General features: G+C 52.3%; 1 protein-coding gene across 10 annotated transcripts in view; it reads left to right on the top strand.

Moving 5' to 3' along the window:
* STEAP3 (STEAP3 metalloreductase) overlaps positions 1-19751 on the top strand; it is a 49521-nt gene extending 29770 nt beyond the window's left edge. For all 10 annotated transcript variants that reach the window (XM_046659673.1, XM_046659675.1, XM_046659679.1 and 7 more), the window contains 3 exons: positions 1496-2023; positions 7796-7960; positions 15216-19751. In XM_046659673.1, coding sequence (XP_046515629.1) covers positions 1496-2023; positions 7796-7960; positions 15216-15497 — 975 coding nt within the window. In that variant the 3' untranslated portion in view covers positions 15498-19751. The remainder of the gene's footprint in view (positions 1-1495; positions 2024-7795; positions 7961-15215) is intronic.
* The last annotated feature ends 534 nt before the right edge of the window (positions 19752-20285 follow it).

The raw sequence follows: 20285 nt of genomic DNA, 5'->3' as shown, positions 1-20285 counted from the left end.
AATCCATATTCTTTCTTCTGTGATAACTTGATTACCTTGGGGGCAAGGAGGAAAAGGATAATGGCTTTCTTTCTCTATTTGGAGTCAAGAAGGGGAGAGACTTTGCTTTTAGAACTGAACTCAGAAAGAGGAAAGTGACACACTTAGGTGCCAGGCCCTGAGGAAGCATGCATGTCCCAAACTTTATCTTATTTATTCCAAGGGCTTCTAAGAACTGAGTGGATTTCTCAGAATGGTCAATGGTGGGGGTTTTCTGGGGGTGGAAAATGACTCTGGAGAACAGCCAGAGCTGCATCCAGCTCTTGACAGGAGGAGGTCTTACCAAGGTGATTTTTTAAAAATTATTTTATGGAAGTCATATTGGCTTATAACATTGTATAAATTTCAGCTGTACATTATGGCCAAGGTGATTTTTAATGCATTTTCCTGAAGGAAGGAGCCAGGTTCCCCGTGTGGGAGAACTTCCACCACTGAGTCCAGCCCAGCTGCCTCTGCACAGCTCCATGCCAGGCTGCGGGAAAACCCACAGGTGCCTGGCCAGCCCTGTCTGCAGGGACTTACATTCAGCCCGCTTCCTGAGACTCCTGTGTGTGGACAGGCCAGGAACAATGGATGAGTGTTGAGTGGCAGGACCTGGAGGGAACAGCTATTGGCTGGCTGGGGAAGACTTGGAGGTTGGCCTTGGCCTGACCCACCTCTTGTTGTCAGGCACAAAGAGCAGCAGGGCATTCCAGGCTGAGGGGACAACCTACAAAGGCACAGAGGTGAGGAGTGCTGCTCCCAGATGTGTTTCCTCACCTGAGAAAGCCTACCCGTAGGCTGTGGCAAGGCTGAAGGATCGCAGATGTAAAGCCTAGCACATAGTAGGCACTGAGTCAGTGTCAGTAGATGGTAGAGTCAGCAAGGCCACAGAGTGTTTGGGGATCTGCGGACACCAGTGTGCCTGCCTGGGAACTCATGTGGGAAGGAGTGGGCTCCGAGGCTGGGGCTGGCTTACAGAAGGCCTTGTGTGTTGGCTGAGGGCCACAGAGGGCCAAAGGACATAGTCCAAGGGGACTCTTATGGACTGAGGGATGGAGCTGTAGACACAGCTGCAAATTTTGGGCCATATGCAAAACCCAATTGCTGAGTGACCCCCAGGGCAGGCCACAGTCCTCAAAGCAGCTATTCCAAGGGCCCATAGGGGCTGCCTAGATGGGCCTTTTGCTTGTGGAGGCCGACGGCAGAGAACTGGGTTAAACACTCACTGGTAGGTGAGGCCTGGGGGCGCATCTTGAGTAGTGGGCATTGCTGACAGGGCCAAGAGCAGACCCCTGGCCTGGGAGTCAGAGCATCCTTCTGCTCCCAGCTATACCATTAACTGGCAGCTCACTGGGCCTCAGTTTCCTCAGCTGCTCAGTGAGGATTTTGGCCCCGATGCTCTCTGAGGTCCTGCCCACGCCTGTGGCCTGTAGCCTGTGGCCTGTGACCCCATCTGACCCCCTGCCCCCCACAGGTGCCCATCTGCAGTGACCAGCCGGAAGCCAAGCACACTGTCTCAGAGATGGTGCACGCCATGGGCTTCACACCCGTGGACATGGGGTCCCTGGTCTCAGCCCGGGAGGTGGAGGCCATGCCCCTGCGCCTCCTCCCGGGCTGGAAGGTGCCGGCCCTCCTGACCCTGGGGCTGTTGGTCTTCTTCTACGCCTACAACTTCGTCCGGGACGTGCTGCACCCCTACCTGCAGGAGGGCAAGAACAAGTTCTACAAGCTCCCGGTGTCCGTGGTCAACACTACGCTGCCGTGCGTGGCCTACGTGCTGCTGTCGCTGGTCTACCTGCCCGGCGTGCTGGCGGCCGCCCTGCAGCTGCGGCGCGGCACCAAGTACCGCCGCTTCCCGGACTGGCTGGACCACTGGCTGCAGCACCGCAAGCAGATCGGCCTGCTCAGCTTCTTCTGCGCCGCGCTGCACGCGCTCTACAGCTTCTGCCTGCCGCTGCGCCGCTCGCACCGCTACGACCTGGTCAACCTCGCCGTGAAGCAGGTACGCCTCCCGCCCCCGCCCACCTGCCCGTCGCTCTCCGGCCGCGCGCCGGGCCCCGCGTGCTCCCGCCGCATGTCGTCGGCGGACTCTGCTCCGACCGACCGGGGCCCAGGATCTGCTGTCCAAGATTTTGAGTATCCCTGAACATAGCACGGAAATCCCTATGCCCATGGGCACAGGCCAGTTGGGAAAGACTTAAAGGAAAGCAGTAAGTTCTAGAGGGCCTTTAGAAGGTCGTGCGTGCTAAGGAGAAGAATCAAGCTGGGAGGGCTGTGGGGTGCAGCTGTAAGGGGCGGTCAGGGAGGCCTTGCTGAGGCTCATGTGCCAGCGCCGGCCGCAGAGGGAGCTCAGGAGCAGAGGCGCTTGTGGGAGTACCGCGCGTCTGAGGAGCAGCGCGAGGCCCTTGTGGCTGGAGCCGCGCCGGGGCGTAGTGGCGAGGCCTGAGAGGTTGCAGCCAGACCAGGGAGGCCTTGAAGGCCGAGGAAGGGCTTTGGCCCTAGACTGAGTGAAACAGGGAGCCAGTGAAGGATTTTGAGTGGAGGAGTGATGACCTGCCTGACGTTTTAACTGGCTCACTCTGGCTGCCTGGTGGAGAACAGGCAATAGGGTGTCAAGGGCAAGCTGGAGACCAGGTAGGCTGCGCAGGAACCAGGAGAGGTGGTGGAGGCTTGGAGTGGGGAGGGGGAGGTCGAGGGGTTGGGGCAGCGGAAGGGGTGGAAGGTATGGAAGGCACAGTTTGAAGCTGAAGGACACAGAATTGCTGATGGCAGTGGGGTATGCGGGTGGTCAAGGATGACTCTGGGTTTTTAGCCTGAGCACCTGGAGGGATGGGCTCACCATCAGATGAGATGGGGAAGGTTACAGGAGAATATTTTTTTTGAGAGGTGGGTAGTTATTTATTCGTTTAGGAAACCCACGTCATCCTCTTTTGCCAGCAGGATTTCTGGGAAATGGAGGGCCTTCAGCCGAGCCAGGTAGCAACACAGGCAGCATCAGCTGGCACCTGTACCCTCAGAAAGGGGCCCCCTGATGCTCCCGCCTGGTTTACAAGATCAGAGGGCCTGATTCTGAATCCCAAGCTCAGGTCTGCAGGCAGCACTGCCTTTCCTTATGTTCCCAACCTGCTTCACTCTGCCTCCAGTCCCCGTCTGGGCTGATGTGTGGACCCTGCCCTCTCTGGGACACTAGTTACCCAACAGAGTTTGGCCCAGGCACCAATGAGACACAGCTCATCCACCCCACTTTCCAGCCCCGGTGGCCCCTGCAGCTTCCGTTCCTGCTTGGGATGCAGGGATCCTGGTGAGGACAGGCCCTCCCCAGTACACCCACCAGACAGCTCTCCCCTCGAAGGCCAGGCCACCTCCCAGGGCAGGACCAGGAGGTGAGGCTGGGCCGCTTCCTGGGAACCACAGACCTCAGCCCAGACTCACTCGGGGCCCCTGCTTCCCTGCTGGCAGCTTCTCAAATGCCCTTGTCCTGCCCCCCCCCACAGACACCTGGCATCACTGCGTCTCTGAGCTTGGGCTTTCATAAGAGGAGGGAAGAACCCCAGACGTCAGGCAAAGAAGCAGGATAGCTGCTGGAAATGAGAGGAAGGGAACAGATAACAGTCACAAACCCTTAAAAAGAGCTTGCTGTGTTCTAAGGACCATCTAAGGGCTTTACTTACTCAATGTGAATTCATTTAACCCTTATTTCATCCCATAAGGCAGGTGCTATACTATCCTTGTTCTAACTGAGGCAAAACTGAGGCACGGAGAGGTTAAGTAACTTGACCAAAGTCACACAGCCAGCAAGTGGCAGAGCTGGGATTCAGAACCAGCCATTCTACTCCATGTAAATGCTCATATCTTTACTGCTTTCTACAGGGAAAACAACTACAAATGATTAGTTGAGTTAATGGTCCCAGAACTCAGCTCATTCATTCATTCATTCGCTGAGTACCTTCTCTGCCAGTGCCTAGGGCTGCAGAATGGAAGAAGACGCAGACAGTCTTGTCCCTTGCCTTAGCTGGCGGAGTGGCTTGGAGGCCTGAAGGCCTCGCCAAAGCCCTAGACTCTTGTCCTCCAGCATCACTGAACGGAGCAAAGCCCTTGACCTTGAGCAAATCACAGGCCCTCTTTTGTCCTCAGGGCCCTGATGTGTAGATCAAGGTCTCTGCTGGTGCTAATGTTTTTGATGCTCTTCGATGATATTTTCTTACTTCTAAAAAGAGCCAGCCCACTCAACAGAATGCTCCGCATGGCTCCTGGGGGCTGGCACAATGTCTGCTGCCCAGGGGGTGGCAGATCTGAGTGGCAGGTGTTTCACTGGGGAAGAAGGTAGCAGCCCTCCCCCCTCTAGAGACCAAGGCAACCCCTGCTACCCCCCTCCCGCCAACCCCTCTGGCTGCCATTCTCTAAATCCTCCCCCTGCCCGGCTCTCCTTAATATCATGTTAACCCAGTTTTGCCATGATGCAAATACCAGGGCACAGAGACGTAATTTTCCCCGAGTTCCAAAGCCCTTCAGGGCTGCAGGCCCCGTGGAGGTTGCCAGGCAACCATCCCTCCCACAGGACGGGATCACTCTCCGAGATAGCGAGGGCCTCACGCAAAGGGGTTAGCTTGTTCTGCAGAGGCCTGGAGGGCAGAGCCAGGGCTGACGTTGGGGACAGGGGACTGGGGTTAACCCCAGAGCAGAGCAGCCAACAAGTGGTGAGTCGCCAGCACCTGGAGGTGTCGGAGCAAATGCGGGCAGCCTGGGGCTCAGCCACGCCCTCGGGAAAAGCACTCAGGGACGCCCCATGGTCCTTGGGGTGATACACCCTGCTGCTCTCTCTCCCCTGCCTCCTCTCCCTGCTGCTCCTGTCACCTGTCACACTCAGGTCCCATATTGTCCTCTGAATGGGCAGAGCTCTTTCCTCTCAGCCCAGACTCCCCACCCTGGGACACCTTTAGCAGTCTGACAAACTCCTATTCCTCCTTCAGAACCCTCGCTCTGTTAAGCTCCCCCAGTCTATCTCCCCCATGCCCCCTCCCTGTTGTATTTTGTCCACACTTCCATGACTTCTCTTCTGCATCACTTTGTGATCACGCATTTACATGGCTGTCTTCTGCCCAACTCAGAGTTCCAGAAAACTGGGTCTGGCACCCTTGAGGTTATTAACACAGAGTCCCAGTGCATGTTCATTGAGTGACTGTTAAATTGGCCACCATGGAGCCAGTACCAGGCATCTTGTAAGAGGAGTACACGTAGAGCTTGGGGCAATAACTAGTCTCACTGCCCAGCCACCCTTGAGAACAACAGCACCAGCCAGTTATTATATTAATCACCTGCTGTATGCCAGTCACCTGCTACTCATTCCACAAACCTCGTCCTTTTAATCCTTGCAGTAACACAGCAACAGACAGTGGTGCCATTAGCCAGGGAAGGGACTGCCCAGGCTCTGGTAACTGCCCCACCATGGCAGCATCAGCATCAGAATCCAGGCCTTGGGACTGTGAGGCCGTTCTCCCCACCACCACAGCTGCCCCTTCTAAGCCTCCCTCTTCCTTCTCTGGGTTTGGCTGGTGGTTGGCACCACCGTCTTCCTACCCACCGCCCACCCTTGGGGCATAGAGAGGGGCTAATGCTGCAGCCTCGCTGGTCCTCCTGCCTCTGGGTCCTTCAGCATCTAACCTGTAACCTGCAGGAAGGGAAATCCACATGCGAATGCCATTGCCCCATCCCTTGACAAACACTTTCCTTGCCGTTCTCAAGGTGCCCAACTTGATTAACTTGGAGAAGAGGAGGCTTACCAGGGGATGGAGAGCTCAGAACACGGGAGGATTACTAGGGGGATGGAGAGCCCGGAACACGGGAGGGTTACTAAGGGATGGAGAGCCCGGAACACGGGAGGATTACCAGGGGATGGAGAGCCCGGAACACGGGAGGGTTACCAGGGGGATGGAGAGCGCGGAACACGGGAGGATTACTAGGGGGATGGAGAGCCCGGAACACGGGAGGATTACTGGGGGAGGAGCGGGTTAAGTCTACGTTGCAGGTAGCCACGTGTGACACTGATCACTGGCATACTGGAGCCCCAAGTATCGCAGTGGTTCAGTAAGTTGGCTACTGAAGGTGGCCAGGATCCAGATCTTCATGCAGGTTCCTCACCGTCCATGGCTCCCCTGCCTACCTCACCCCATCCCTTCCCAACGTCACTGGAGAGAGGAAATATTAGAGGAAAATAACAAGACATTTTGCAAGCAAATGTGGTATGCGCGTGTAATCATCCAAACTCTGACTTGTGACATTAACTGCCTGATCTTAGCAAAACGCAGAAAGGAATGACTAATGAAGTATATTTGAGGAACAAACAACTTGCCACAAGGAGATGACTTATTTAGCGGCAGTTGCTAACACTGCGAAGGTGTGAGCAAGACTGTGCTGGGCTCCGTTACGCAGGAGACCTCTCTGCCCTCGGCAGCGTAAGACAGCCACACCTTTCTAGCCAATTCTGTCTTGCAAGGTACACAAGTGAAGTCATAGGATTTTAGACATGACCTCATCCAGCTCTCTCAGTGGAGAAATGGAGGCCCACGGCCAGTTGCCCAGAGTCACCAACGACTGGTGGTCAGGAGGAGCACTGGGAGCCCAGGAGGAACCCAGGACCCCAGTCCTGGTCCTTTTGTGGCTTAAGGACACCAAAGTGAGCCAGCCCGCCCTAAAATAGAACAGAGGCCATTATCTTTCTCAAATTCCAGGAAAAGTACCCAGAGGATGGCATTTCCTCAGTTTCCCTAAACTTTCCTCTTAAGCTTTTCAACCCTTTTTGCTCAGCCCACAAGATTCCTTTTTAATAGCATATCTGGTAACCAGGCTCGGGTTATTTTTTTCCTGCTGAAATCGTTTCTCAAAAACCTCTGTGAGTCATTCTGTTTTGCAAAGCAGAGACCTGCCTACTGAGGCACAGTCTCATTTTTACCATTCCTTATTCTGCTGGTAGCGTTAAAGGACCCGCATTTCATCATGTTTCTCAGAGGAGACCTTGACTCCCCAGAACTCTGCTCCCTGCTCTTGTTGGGAAGCGGTGGTTCTAATGGAAGGACCTTAGTAGAAGTCTTCCTCAGTGTGTGCCATACGAGGGCGTGTCAGCGGGCTAGGAGAGGGGCTCAGCTTCCAGGCCACTCCAGGCCGGAGGGAGGAGTAGAAATCTCCAGGCCTGCAGGGACTCCCTGATTTGTGCATCCCCGGAGCTTGGTGGGGGACCCCAGAGCTCTGTGAGGGCAGGTATCCTTGCTGTCTGCAGCCCAGGGCCCAGCACACAGTCGGTGCTTCATAAATGCTCACTGGTCTGCTTGGTGAATGGATGTCAGTCTCTGTTGCCTGGTAATGTTGATGCCAAGCTATATGCCTCAGACAGAATTTGGGAGCTTGGGGCTTTCAGTCAGGAAGTGTTGAGGGGCTTAACATCTGTGTGTGTTCTGAGTGTGAGCTAGTGACAGGAGCAGCTTGGGGGACCAGGAAGGCAAAGGGTCTAGGATGAGACACACTGGAAGGGGAGACAGGCTGTGGAGGCCTGAACCCGTCTGGCTGAAGACCTTCCGAGCTAGGTGAGCTCCTCCCTCCTTTCTGGGATTTGGCGACCAGGAAGCCGTGTGATGTGGTCATGTTGTAAGGGTCTGTGTGCCTTGCTGACTTCTCTGACTCCTCACGCATGTGTCCCTCCCGGCCTGAGGTCCTTGCTCGCCCACATTCCGGGGCAGTGACCTTGGTCACAGTGGTCACGGTTCTCCTTCTGTCCACATAGGTCTTGGCCAACAAGAGTCATCTCTGGGTGGAGGAGGAGGTCTGGCGGATGGAGATCTACGTCTCGCTGGGAGTGCTGGCGCTCGGCACGCTGTCCCTGCTGGCCGTCACTTCGCTGCCGTCCATTGCTAACTCGCTCAACTGGAGGGAGTTCAGCTTCGTGCAGGTAAAATCGGCCTGGCCCTGCCCTCGTGTGCATGCACTCCCCCCCACCGCGAACCACCTCGGCTTTCCTAACGGGTACAACGGGCCGCGCAGTCAGATGCCAGGGCCTTCCCAAGCCTTGAGGGCTGACCCCAGTCTCCTGATAAAGGGGCCACCTGGGACTAGCTCGTTCTCATGACATCTGGGGAAGCCAGACATAGGCAACTGAAAAAATCAGACAACAGAACACTGAGTTAAACATTCTCAGTTTCTACAGTTCTTGAGCTTCCCAAACAAAATTCCATGACGCGCAGTCAGTGGACATCTCACTGGTCCAGCTGGGAGTGAGAGAGCCAGTGATGAGCCTAGCCGACCCCCCAGCACCCTCATCTCAACCCGGCCCTGTCGTTCCCTTTAACCCCTCGATTCGTGCAGGGCGAATGGGAGGTGGGCATTTAGCATCACCAGTTTATAGGGGATAAAACACAGCATTTCCCAAAGGACACCTTTCCCCTGAAAAATCCAAAGAAAAGGAGGTCTGTAGTCAACTGAATTTGAGAAAAGATTTGCTTCCCCCTAAGAGATTCCCAGTGTACTTTGGCTCATCAAAGATTCTAATAATGTTTACAACAAACCAACCTTGTGAAGCAGATTTATTGAGCATTAGTGCCCCCCCCACCACTTTGTTTCGCGGATAACAGCTCTCTACACTCCACAGAACACACTTTGGGAAATGCTATTAGTGGCAAAGGTTCCTTATGCATTTATTCATTCCATAAATGTTTATTGAGTACCTACTGCATGCCAGGCATCGTGCTAGGCCTGAGATGTGATAGGGAACAAGACAGACACAGCCACATTTCGATTACAAGGACAACTGAGACAGGGACGTTTTTTACATTTCTTTGGCATCTCCCACTGTTCCCCATGCAGAGTCCGTGGTCAGTTCCCAAGTGTTGGCGGATTAACTCGTCCCCTCCTGGGGATGCACGCTGACTAATACTGGATTCCGCCATCGATATTGTATCAGCGCAGAGGACAGCTATCATATCCACCCCCATTGTTAACAAAAATCTGTTGCATATCTTTGTGCAGCGAGGGCACAGCACAGGATTCAAAGAGAGCCCCCAGCCGTGCAGTGGTCTTAGGTAATCCAACTTAATTGTGGCTGACTGGGGATACTTACGGACCCTAGAACAAAACAGAGCTGCGGCTGTCTTTTTTTAAAAGCGTGTCTGTTTCTGAATCGCCCTGGCTCTGCTCATCTCCGAAGGTCTCCGGAGGAGTGCTCACGGCTGACACACACCGGCACAAGACGGGGAGGAAAGAATTTTATTTATCTGCCACTAATCCTCATGTGTCACACACCCAAACCTAGGATTTGCCTCTTCCTGCCTGGAGTAGCCCGGGCTGCCTGGTTTATCCACAATTAAAACAGACTGCAGGTTGCTCCCCTCACCAGAAAGTTGCTCCCTTAAGCAGCCGTAGATTACCGGCCCCAGCTCTGGCTGCCGAGAAAGCCCGGGGATTTGATTTTGCGAGTAAAGTCTGACTGGGACCTCAGCACCCGCGCTCTGCTTTACATACTGAAGAGTGGAGACACAAATGTGAAAGTCTGTCTGCCACTGCAGAGCGGGGCGTTGGAGGGCTGAGAGGTGGGTGGAAAGGCCGGGTTTTACTTGTGGAACTCAGATGCCCACGTTGTGTCCACAAAAACAAATGCTGTCTCCCAAGAGGGCTGATTCGGAGGAGGAGGGACTGTCGGCGCCCGGAGCCCAGGTGCCAGCTCCGTAACCGTAGGCAGGTCACCTCCACTGCCCCAGCCTCTTACACTCCTGTAAAACGGAGTTAGCGCCCGACAGAGGTGTGTGAGCCACTGTGAGAGATTATGTGTGAAAAAAAGACAAAAAGTGTTTTGCTATTGTTCTTAGAGTATGAGGCCACATTTCCATTATCTGTAACTAAGGTACCAACTGCCCGCTTCTGAGTTCAGTGGGACGCAGCGAGAGGCCCAGAGACTCCAGCCCTGAGCAGCGGGACGGGCTAGGGTGGCATTTGCAAACTGCGGTCGACACTCATGGTGGGTCATGGTGTCAGTTTAGTGGGTCACCACCAGCTTTTTGAAAAGGAAATAAAATAGAATGTCAAAAAAAAAAAAAGTCAGGTGCTTTGCATGCTCTCAGGATAGACGTTTTTCCAATCGTTTTGATTCAAGTAGTTCTGTATACACACGGGGTGTACCTGGTGGTGTACTGGGCAGTGATGAAACCCTGCTTCTTACTGTGAGCCGCTGTCAAAGAGTGTGAAGTCACAGAGCTCTCTCGGAGAAGTACAGACGCAGGCCCGCCCCGGACCTAGGACTCAGCTCCCGGGGATGGCTCTGCAGGTCTGCGTGGCCAGCTCCTTGGGTGACTCAGGCACACGTGGTACAGCATCTGGAGCGGGGGACACAGGTTGTGCACCCAGCAGACCTGAGTTTCCGTCCCAAGATCACCACTTACCAGGCCTGCACCATCAGACAGTTTTTTAGCCTCTCAGGGCATCTGTGTCCTACCTTACACCTGTGTCCACCTCCTGCAGTCACCGGGAGGATGGGAGTCGAGGACATGTAAAATGCACAATGCACACACCCAGTAGTGGCTGTGTGATTTTCTAGGTAAGCTGCAATCTTCTTCTGTAAGGTTAGCCCTGCCAGTGCGCCCATCTCTTTCCCCAGCCACACACGCCCGCAGCAGGTCACCAGGGCTTAGAAACCACTGTGGAGATGTCATGGTTCTCAATGGGCTTGGCCTGACCCCTGGTCTATAATGAATTATTAGCTAATAGCCACCAAAATAGTGTGTTGATTCCACAGAGGTGACTTGTGCTTACGTTTATCCTTTTGTTCCTTGAGGCTGTTTTCAAAGATCTTAATTTTGGTTTTTGTTTGTCTGGGTGTTTTTGTTGTTATTGGTTTGGTTCGGTTTGGGCCATGCTACGTGCTCCTAATGAAGCCAGTTAAACACTGTTAGATTGCAGAATACCCAGGTCAGTGCAGCTCGCCTGGACAGAGAAATTAGGGTTCAGCTTTGAGCACCTCACTTCTGCCCCAAGGGTAGAGTAACTTCCTGCGACACTGCCCACTCCAGCCACCTGTGTGAAATAATGACAGAGACCAGCTCTGACCCCGGCTTCGTGAGCACTTGTCCAAAGCCCCTTCGTGCCACAGTAATTGAGCACCAGCAGGTGCCACCGACAACCTGGCTGTTTCTTTTTTGCTAACAAGCTTACATATAATAAAAATGGCCTTAGCTTGGGCAGGGTGTGGAAAGGAGGGTTATTAATTGCCCCATGACAATGCCTCCTTTACTTTTGGCTTCCTTTGGCTGTTCTGGGATTTTTAAATTGTTCCCAAGGAGAGAATTTTATGGAATGAACTCGCTGGAATCATCCAGGCTTCCCATTAGGATTGGAAAGTCAAAAGGCCCTTTGTTATTGGCTGGTCTTTGGCTGTCAGCCCTCTCTGTGAACCATTAGGCTGAGGCTGGGGCTTCCTGCCATTTGTCACCATGGGATTTTGGATGGCAAAAGGATGAGGATGTATGAACAGGAGCAGCATCTCCATATTTTCCTGGTGCATATCCAGCATAATCCATCACTCTCCAAATTAGGGGCTGGGGACTGTGGCTCACATGGGCCAAACACCGGGGCTCCAGGGCCTGTCACCAAGGGAGATGCTAAGGCTCTACTGGGGTCACCAAGGCTAGGTTCCCAGGCCTGGGTGGGTTCTCATTGCTGCAGCATCTGGGAAAGCCCCATGATGCAGAGAGTAGGCCCATCAAGGCCCGCAGTGGGTCCTTATAGAAGGAACAGATAGGACCACGTCCACCCCAATCAAATGGCCTGGGTAGACGGGCCCATGAAGACTTCTCAGCCTGAAACTCCAAGGGTTTGAGTGATGAGAGCCTCCTGAATCAGTGGTTCTTAGTCCACCATGATGCACATGAGCATCATCGCTGAACTTCTGAAACCTACCGATGCCTGAGCCCCAACCTAAGCCAATTTAATCTGCATTTCTGGGTCTGGGGCTTGGGCATTAATCTTTTCCCCAAGCTCCCCAGGTGACTTGAAAGTAACCAGATTTGAAAACCACAGCCTCAGACTGATAAACTCTCAGGGGTGAAGGCGCTTCCCAGCCCTCCCAGCAAAGCCCGGTAAACCCACACGGGACAGTTTGGGGCTGGGCAGCTGGTTGGGGAATGTCAGGGTGGTTGTCAGGCTTACTCAAGATGTATTCCTGATCGTCAGTGCTGAGGACCTTTCCTCCCCCCTCAATTTTTTCTGCTGCGGTAAAATACACATAACACAAAATGTACCACCTTAGCCATTTTTCCGTGTACAGGTCAGTGGTATTAAGTACATTCATATTGTTGTGCAGCCATCACCACCATCCCTCTCCAGGGCTCTTTTCATCTTGCAAAACTGAAACTCTACCCATTACACAAGTCCTCCCCATTCTACCCTCCTCCCAGCCCCTGGCCGCCACCATTCTACTTCCTGTTTTTTACTACCTCACATAGGCGCCTCATGGAAGTGCAATCATAGAGTATTTCTCTTTGTGTGACTGGCTTATTTCACTCAGCATAATGGCCTCAAGGTTCATCCATGTCATAGCATATGTCAGGATTTCCTTCCTTTTTAAGGCTGAATAATATTCCATTGTGTAGAAATGCCACATTTTGCTTACCCATTCATGTGTCAGTGGGCACTTGGGTTGCTGCCACATTTCGTCTGTTCTGAATAATGCCCCTGTGAACGTGGGTGTGCAGATTCTCTTCAAGATCCTGCGTTCAGTTCTTTGGGTGTATGCCAGAAGTGGAGTTGCTGGAGCTCACGGTAATGGGATTTTTTCTTCATTGAGGAGCTGCCCTATTTCCCACAGCAGCTGCACCCTTTTACTTTCCCACCAGCAGTGCACAAGGGTTCCAGTTTCTCCACGTCCTCCCCAATGCATTTTCTGGGGTTTTTTTGATAGTAGCCATCCTAACAGGTGTGAAGTGGTATCTCACTGTGGTTTTGATTTGCATTTCCCTCATGATTAGTCATATTAAGCATTTCCTCATGTGTTTATTGGCCATTTGTATATCTTCTTTGGAGAAATTTCTATTTAAGTCTTTTGCCTATTTTTAAATTAGGTTGTTTTGTTGTTGTTGAGTGTAAGAGTTCTCTATATATTCTGAATGATAATCCCAAGCATTTTCTCAGTGCTGGGGACCCTTTTAACCCCAGTCTTCGATATCAATAGATCAGAAGTTGGAAAAGGTTGATGTGGTTCAGAAGGTGCGGGGGATTTGGAACTCCTGATAGACACATCTGGAAGCGACAAGGACTTGATTACATGTGACTTGCAGTTGAGGAGGCTTTCATGTAGGGCGACCGACCGTTTTAATAAGACACGTGAAATAACCGTGGGTGTTAGCACAGAGCCAACCGTGTTCTTTCCCAATGGGCTGTGTTGAGCCAGGAAGTGTTAAAGATGAGATAAAAAGATCCTGGAAGTGGTCACAAAGCCAAGAAGAACCACAGATGGCTAGGAAGGATGGAGACTGAGGATCTTTTGGCAGCTCCTATTTCATGTGGGGTCAAAAATGTTGTACTTGGGAACCTGTCTATGAACTTATAGTGTATAGCCATTAGAAAATGTTTATCATTATTTTTAGTAAAAGCGTTACAAGCAGTTCTTCCAAACCTTGTCTCCCACTGGCTGAGGTTCACCGTCCTGGTGTTTGTCCTGGAGGGGGTCCAAGCAGAGTGTCCCCCACCCCACGGAGCAGCGAGAATGAGGCCTGCTGGTAGAATCAGGCCCACTTTGAACCATGTCTGAGGGGACAAACAAGATGGCGTCTCCAAGCTGGGCCCCTGGATCGATGCTGACCGGTGGGCTAGAAGGAAATCCAGGAGGCCAAGTTGCACCTTCTCCTGGGAAAGCTCAAACTCAGCCTATAAAGAGCACCTTGAGGTGCCATCGTGCCACCACATTTCAATTAAACCCTTGTAATGTCTCCTTGGAGAAATCCATCACTTGATGGGTCACCGCCATTTTCATTCCTTATATACTAAACACAGGTCTCCCCAGATCCCTCAGTGGCTCCTCAGTTCTTACGGAATTCAGTCAGGACGGCCCATGCCTCTCCTCCCCATCCCTGCAAAGCCCTAACCCTTAGCGCCCTCTGGAGCAGAGGCGGCTCCCCAGTGGCTGCCTCCTCTGGGACTGGAGAACACCACAGCACACCGTGCCTCCCCTGCACCTCTGACTTCACTCCTGGAGGCACTGATTTCTCACTGAGGCTGATTAAGTGACTTGCCCGGGGTCACAGTGTCAGTTGAGACCAGCACCCACAGCAGTCTGGAACTCCTCATCTGTAGTCTACAGGAAACCTTACGAACAAAGGATTCCCGGAGGCTCAAGGTCCAGATCAGCACGTCCAGCTATCTTCATGTCACACTTCCCATGGAAAGTCATGTTTGTGCAGCATGTGGGGTGATGAGGAGCTGCTCTTGGCTGACCCACAACAGCCCAGATGTGGCTCAAGGCATGGGATGCTCCACTGTAAGATGGCCTTGACCATTTCCTTTGGATTTGTGATGGTCTTGATAACTCAGAGTGTGGGCAGGAGGTTAGGGACCAGCACCCACGGAGAGCATCTACTTGTTCCTGGGGGCTTCAGGTACAGCGTCGGGCCACCCAGCCAGCAGGCCCTGGGAGCCACCTTCACTGTTGGTGCAAAATCCACGTAGCAAGTAAATTTTTAATTTTGTGTTTATCTTTACATCGACTTAAAATCAAGTCACTTTTTTATCTGGCCTTAGGCCAAATACTACTGTGAAATTATGATTTTGGTATGCTGGCTGACACTTGTTACTCTAATACACATTAAAATATACACAAAATTAGTAACATGGTTTTAAACTTCTTTGAACTTGATTCCATCTAAAGTCCTCTGGCAGCCACCAGAGGTATGAATAACACAGTCTGGGGGAAAGCATTGTTATTGTATTGAACCCTCAGGAATCAATCAGTCCTTATACACCTTCAGGGTAGAAGCATCATTCCCATTTTTCTGTTGGGGCAACTGAGGCTCGGAGCGTTTAGGCAGAGAGTGAGTCACAGGGCTGAGATCTGAACCCAGAGCCGCCCGCCTTCCTTCCCCTCTGCCAGGCAAGTGGATGAGCCACGGGTGGAATCAGTGCGGCCGTCGTCACCCTGGCTCTAACCCCAGCCTTCTTTTCCTCTGCAGTCCACCCTGGGCTTTGTGGCCCTGGTGCTGAGCACCCTGCACACGCTCACCTACGGCTGGACCCGCGCCTTTGAGGAGAGCCGCTACAAGTTCTACTTGCCTCCCACCTTCACGCTCACACTGCTGGTGCCCTGCGTCGTCATCCTGGCCAGGGGCCTGTTCCTCCTGCCCTGCGTCAGCCGCAGACTCTCCAAGATCCGGAGGGGCTGGGAGAAGGACGGCGCCATCAAGTTCACGCTGCCCATGGACCACACCCTGGCCCAGAAGACCAGCCACGTGTGAGGTGCCTGCGCCCGGCGCCGGAAACCAGACGGGGCAGGACGGTGCCCTGAGCCTGTCAGGGCTTCTTTTCTTGACCGTGCAGTGTGATGAGATTGTGCACAAACTGGCGGTTTGAGGTCCGAATTCCTGGAACGCAAATGTATGTAGTAATATGCAGAATGACACGTGCGTGTGATGTATATGTTCCTATATATTTCATATGTATAACAGGATTTGCAATTATATTTACTTAGCTAAAAAGTTGAGTCCCTGAGATTTCAACTGGTAGATGTAAAAGCAAGTGCCAGATGTCTGGAGAACAGCAGCTCGCACTGTCGTGACATTTGCAGAGATATTCACATGCTTTTTTGCACAGAGAAGGCAGTGAGAGGCTTGTACCTTGGTGGATTCGATCCATGGGTGCCCCCCAACCCCTTTCTGCTCCTTTCCCAAGGCTTTTGCCAGGCTGGGACTCTGAGGTGGCAGGGCAGACAGCAACTCTGCCTGGAGCCCAATGCGGGTGCACGGGGCTGAAGAGTCGCCGGTAAGCAGCGGCTGCGGCTCCTGCCTCGTCCACCTTCCATGGCAGCAGGATGTCAAGCTGGGGAGCAAGGGCACTGGGGGCCGAGCCTGGCGTCTGCGTGCTGAGAGCCCTCTGCCTGGCGTGGAGGGGGAGGGGGTGTGTGTTGGGGCTGAAGCTGCTCCCCCAATCCTCCCTGAGCTGGCAAGATTTTTTCCTGAAAGTCAGAAGTCACCACAGCAGCTGCAAATTGATCCTCCTGTGGGAGTGTGAAGTCACCTCCTTGCCGGAGCCACTAATGAACCCCATCTTGAGAACGAGTGTAATTTCTTTCCTTCCTTTAAGTTGGTGATGACCATTCTTTCGACCACTGTGCCTTCTCACCTTTTAGATCATTAGTTTGACTGTCTCCCAGGAATGCCTAGAGCAGACCCTGTAAAAGTGAGTTCAAGTGGGAGGGGGACACACAAGAGCACGCGCAGTGTTGCAGCTGAGCCTTTCTCAGGACCAGCCCAGGGCGCTGAAGGACTGATTGTCCTCATTAAATTGGTCCTATGGAAAAACACCGGGAACCTCTTCAGATGGCCTCTGCTGCCTCTGGACAAAGAACCTGCCTTTCGAGCGCCCAGAAAACCACTATGGCTCCAAGTTCCTCCTAACAGAGGGTTACGTTTCAAAAGAGTCAGGAGAGTCTTTTCCGCCAAAGCTCCAGACTTGAAACGCTGCTGCCCCAAAGCACAAGAGGCTGGACCACAGCCAGGGCCACAGGACGCACGTCCTCGAATCATATGCCATCCCTCACTGATTCGTACTGAAACTGACTTTACTTCTTCCCCTGCAGAGAAACAGCTGTTCGTGGCTGAGCCCCCAACCCCTGGCAGAACCAGGAGATCTGCCATCTCTGCTGAAAAAGCCCCTTTGAACACAAAGGCTGGGAGGTCCTGATGGAAGACATCAGTGAGATGCGCACTGACTCTACTGCAAATGCTGGTCACACTTATATTTCTTAGGTCTCCTGAGCCGGAGGGCATCTTAGGATGGAACAAAGAGAGTCGAGCCGGCAAAGGCTGACCAGATAATGTTACAAGGAGAGGATGCCCCTGCTCCCCCAGGAAGGCTTCATGAGCTCATGTCTGTGGAGCGCATTAGGGTCCTTTAGTGAAAAGGAAAAAAAGAACCCAAGTGCAAGAATATCTCATTAGGCCAGTGACTGATGGAGGGGAGGCAGAGCAGGCGCAACTGTCTGCTTCCTGCAGATGTTTTCCATCGGCTGCTCCAAGGCTGAGCAGCAGAAGCTTGTCTCCTAAATTGGCCCTGATGGAGCGGCAGCCGTGGCCCTCAGAGGCTCACTGAAAAGGAGGCGGGCGAAGCAGAGGTTTCAGCATTTGCTTGGCAAAATGAGGGCCCATCAATTTCCTGCTGATAGGAAGCAGGGAGAACCTGGGCAACAGGCATCTCCCCCCCCCCCCCCCCCAAGGATCGCTAACCCTAGACAGTATTGGCTGCCTTCCTTCTCCGGCCCTCCCTGGGCCCAGAGATGGTTCCTCATACCAAAGATGCCAACACATGGCCGAGTCCAGTGTGTTCCCTCCCCTTCCCTGCCCACCTTCTGCTGTGGGTGCTCCTCAGGAGGGAAAGGATTCCAAGGTGGGTGACAGGAGGGCACAAGCAGGTTCAGCAGAGGGCCTGGCCACCTACCAATCGGACAATCAGCTCATGAAAGTCAGGGTGGGCTGTGTGCTTGACTTTGATCTTTGTCTGCCGCTGCTCTTCCCTACCTCACCCGGCCGCTGGCAACAGCATCCCCAAGAGTAAATTCCCTTAGAGCCTGGTAAGTTCTACGTGCCTCTGGGTACAAAAGTGCCTGACCCAACATGCTCTGGAAATCCTAAATGCCGCGGTCCGAGGTTGACGTTTAAAATCTATGCTCATGTTGAAAGAGTGTGTATTTTGTTTTTACCTTGTAGAGCTTGTCTAAGAAGCAGCGAAAATAAACACCTAACCTTCCGTGAATTTCAGGCTTTTCTTTGTATTCTGTCAATCACCTGGCCACCCATTCCTTCACTGCCTCCATGGGCCTTCTGATTGGAGCTTGTTGAGTCAGGCAACGTGCAAGGCCAGCGCAGAATGATCTGGGCTAGAGCGCGGCTCACAGGAGGGGCAGACGTACAGACCTACAGCAATAGGCCAGTAAGGACACGGGTGAGATCCCGGTGGCACAGTGCAGGAGCATGTGAAAGGAGCACCCAAGGCCCACGGAGGGGCGGGGAAGGCTTCCTGGAGGGAGTGCTGTGGTCTGAAAGCTGCAGCCCTGAGTGTAGGTTAGAGCAGCAGGGCTTCTCAAACTATTATGTGCAAGGGAGTCACGTAGGGATCTTGTTCACGGGTCCAGGTGAGGCCCGAGACTGTGCATTTCTAATAAGGTCCCAGGTGACACTGAAGGTGTTGATCCTCGGACACTCTGAGTTACAAGGGCTCTCAGCTGGCTTCCTTCGTCTCTGCCGTGCTGTAGTCCACAGCCCACAAGCAGCCACGCCAGTCTCTGCCCCATTCATCTTCCCCACGACCCTGGTTCCCTGGCTGTGCTGGGAGGGATGCCTCTGCATACTGCCAATGCTGCTGCGACCCCGTTGTTCTCTTAAAGGCAGAGGGAGTTCACGCTCACCAGAGCCGCCGCCCTGCCCTCCGTGCTCCACACAGGATGCCCCCGGGGTGTGCTGCATGTCAGGCCTGAGTCCATCAGGAAACAGGAACTCTCTTCAGAGAACACCCAACTGTCATGCGGTCAAGCTCTTCCACTGAAGCAACCAGAATTGTCTAACTGTGTAGGGAAGAAAACCAGAAACCCATGTGCAGAAGGAAGTCTAGTGGCTAAAAACCAGTTCTTGGGAACAATAACCAAAAGATGGCCTTGCCATTTTGAGCCCATGATAAGGATTTTCTAAAGAAGGAACCATGGCCAGAAAACAACTTCACTACAGATGATTTTCAACAGAAAAAAACCTTGTGCTTGGAGGTTTGTTTTTCTATTTGGTGTCCTCCTACGTCTAACGCTGGGAGAGTAAAGTTTAAAAAGAAGCATAAAATAGTTGAAAAACAGCCACTATTCGGGTAGCTCACATAAGAACTAAGAAGCAACCAAAATAACTCGTATTAGTTAGAGAGAAGAATTATCATTCAGCTCTTTGACAAGCTGACTCTTTTCCAAAAGCAACGAAGTGGGCCCTTGGAAGGGCGGAGGCTCCTTGCACTGGGGCGCGTCCCTGGTCTCCTCACAGAGAGAGTTGGTGCCAGTAGAGCAGAACGCAGTCCCACCAGACCAGCACCAACTTCTCCTAACAAATATGTTGAAAATCTCTTTTTACTAACCTAAAATGAAATTCAGAAATAATAAAATCTACCTATGCATATAGTTTTTAAAATCAACTTAAGGTCTTAATTGAAATTTAAAGTAGAAATAAAGATATTTACACTAAAAATATATAACTCTAAAAATGAATAGTAATTATTATAAGTAATAATCTTATAATAAATGAGTTGGTTTTAAGACAAATGCAATGATATTCAACTAAACATCGTTGACCCTCTATGACATATTTTAAAAATAAGGGCTAAAGAATGTGTGTGTGTGTGCTCATACACATGCTTGTGTGGACGCATGCACACACTGTGTGTTTGAAACAGTGTTGAATACGGTGGAGAAGTCAAGTAGGGTGGAGACCAATAAATTTCCACTGGATTTGGAAATATGGAAACTTTATGGTGAGAATTTCAATGGAGTGTTGGGAATAAAATAAAGATTGGGAATGAGTGAGAAGTAAGGAAATGATGACTAATCCTGGACAACTCTTGAGATTGCCTGTGAAGTGGAGAGAGAGGGGTGGTACCTAGAGAGCTATAAGAGGATAGAAGGAGAGTTGGTTATTTTTTTCCATGGTTCTTCCCTGAACGTGCGTTAGATGTTTCTGGAAAAGAGCAAGATGAACAGGAGTGGTTGAAGATGAAAGACAGTGGGAAGGAGGGGGCGAGAGAATGAGAGAGAGAGAGAATGGGAATCAGAGTCCTAGAGGATATGGGAAGAGATGAGGCCAGGAGCGCAGGTGGTTTAGTGAGGATGAGGGGCGGCTTGTCTTACAATTAGGAGAAAAGGGTAGATGCCAGTGAAGGGAAGGTCTAGCTTTGGTGATGTGAGGTGTGGAAATTCTCTTCTGATGATGTCTACGTCCTTTGTAAAAAAAATGGTCAATGGCGTCTGCTGAGAGTGACAGAGAAGGAGGAAAGTTTGGCTC

The sequence above is a fragment of the Equus quagga genome, chromosome 4 (assembly GCF_021613505.1).
Source record: "Equus quagga isolate Etosha38 chromosome 4, UCLA_HA_Equagga_1.0, whole genome shotgun sequence".
Taxonomy (NCBI): domain Eukaryota; kingdom Metazoa; phylum Chordata; class Mammalia; order Perissodactyla; family Equidae; genus Equus; species Equus quagga.
The sequence above is the reverse complement of the archived record's forward strand: the minus strand, read 5'-3'. Positions and strand labels throughout refer to the sequence as shown.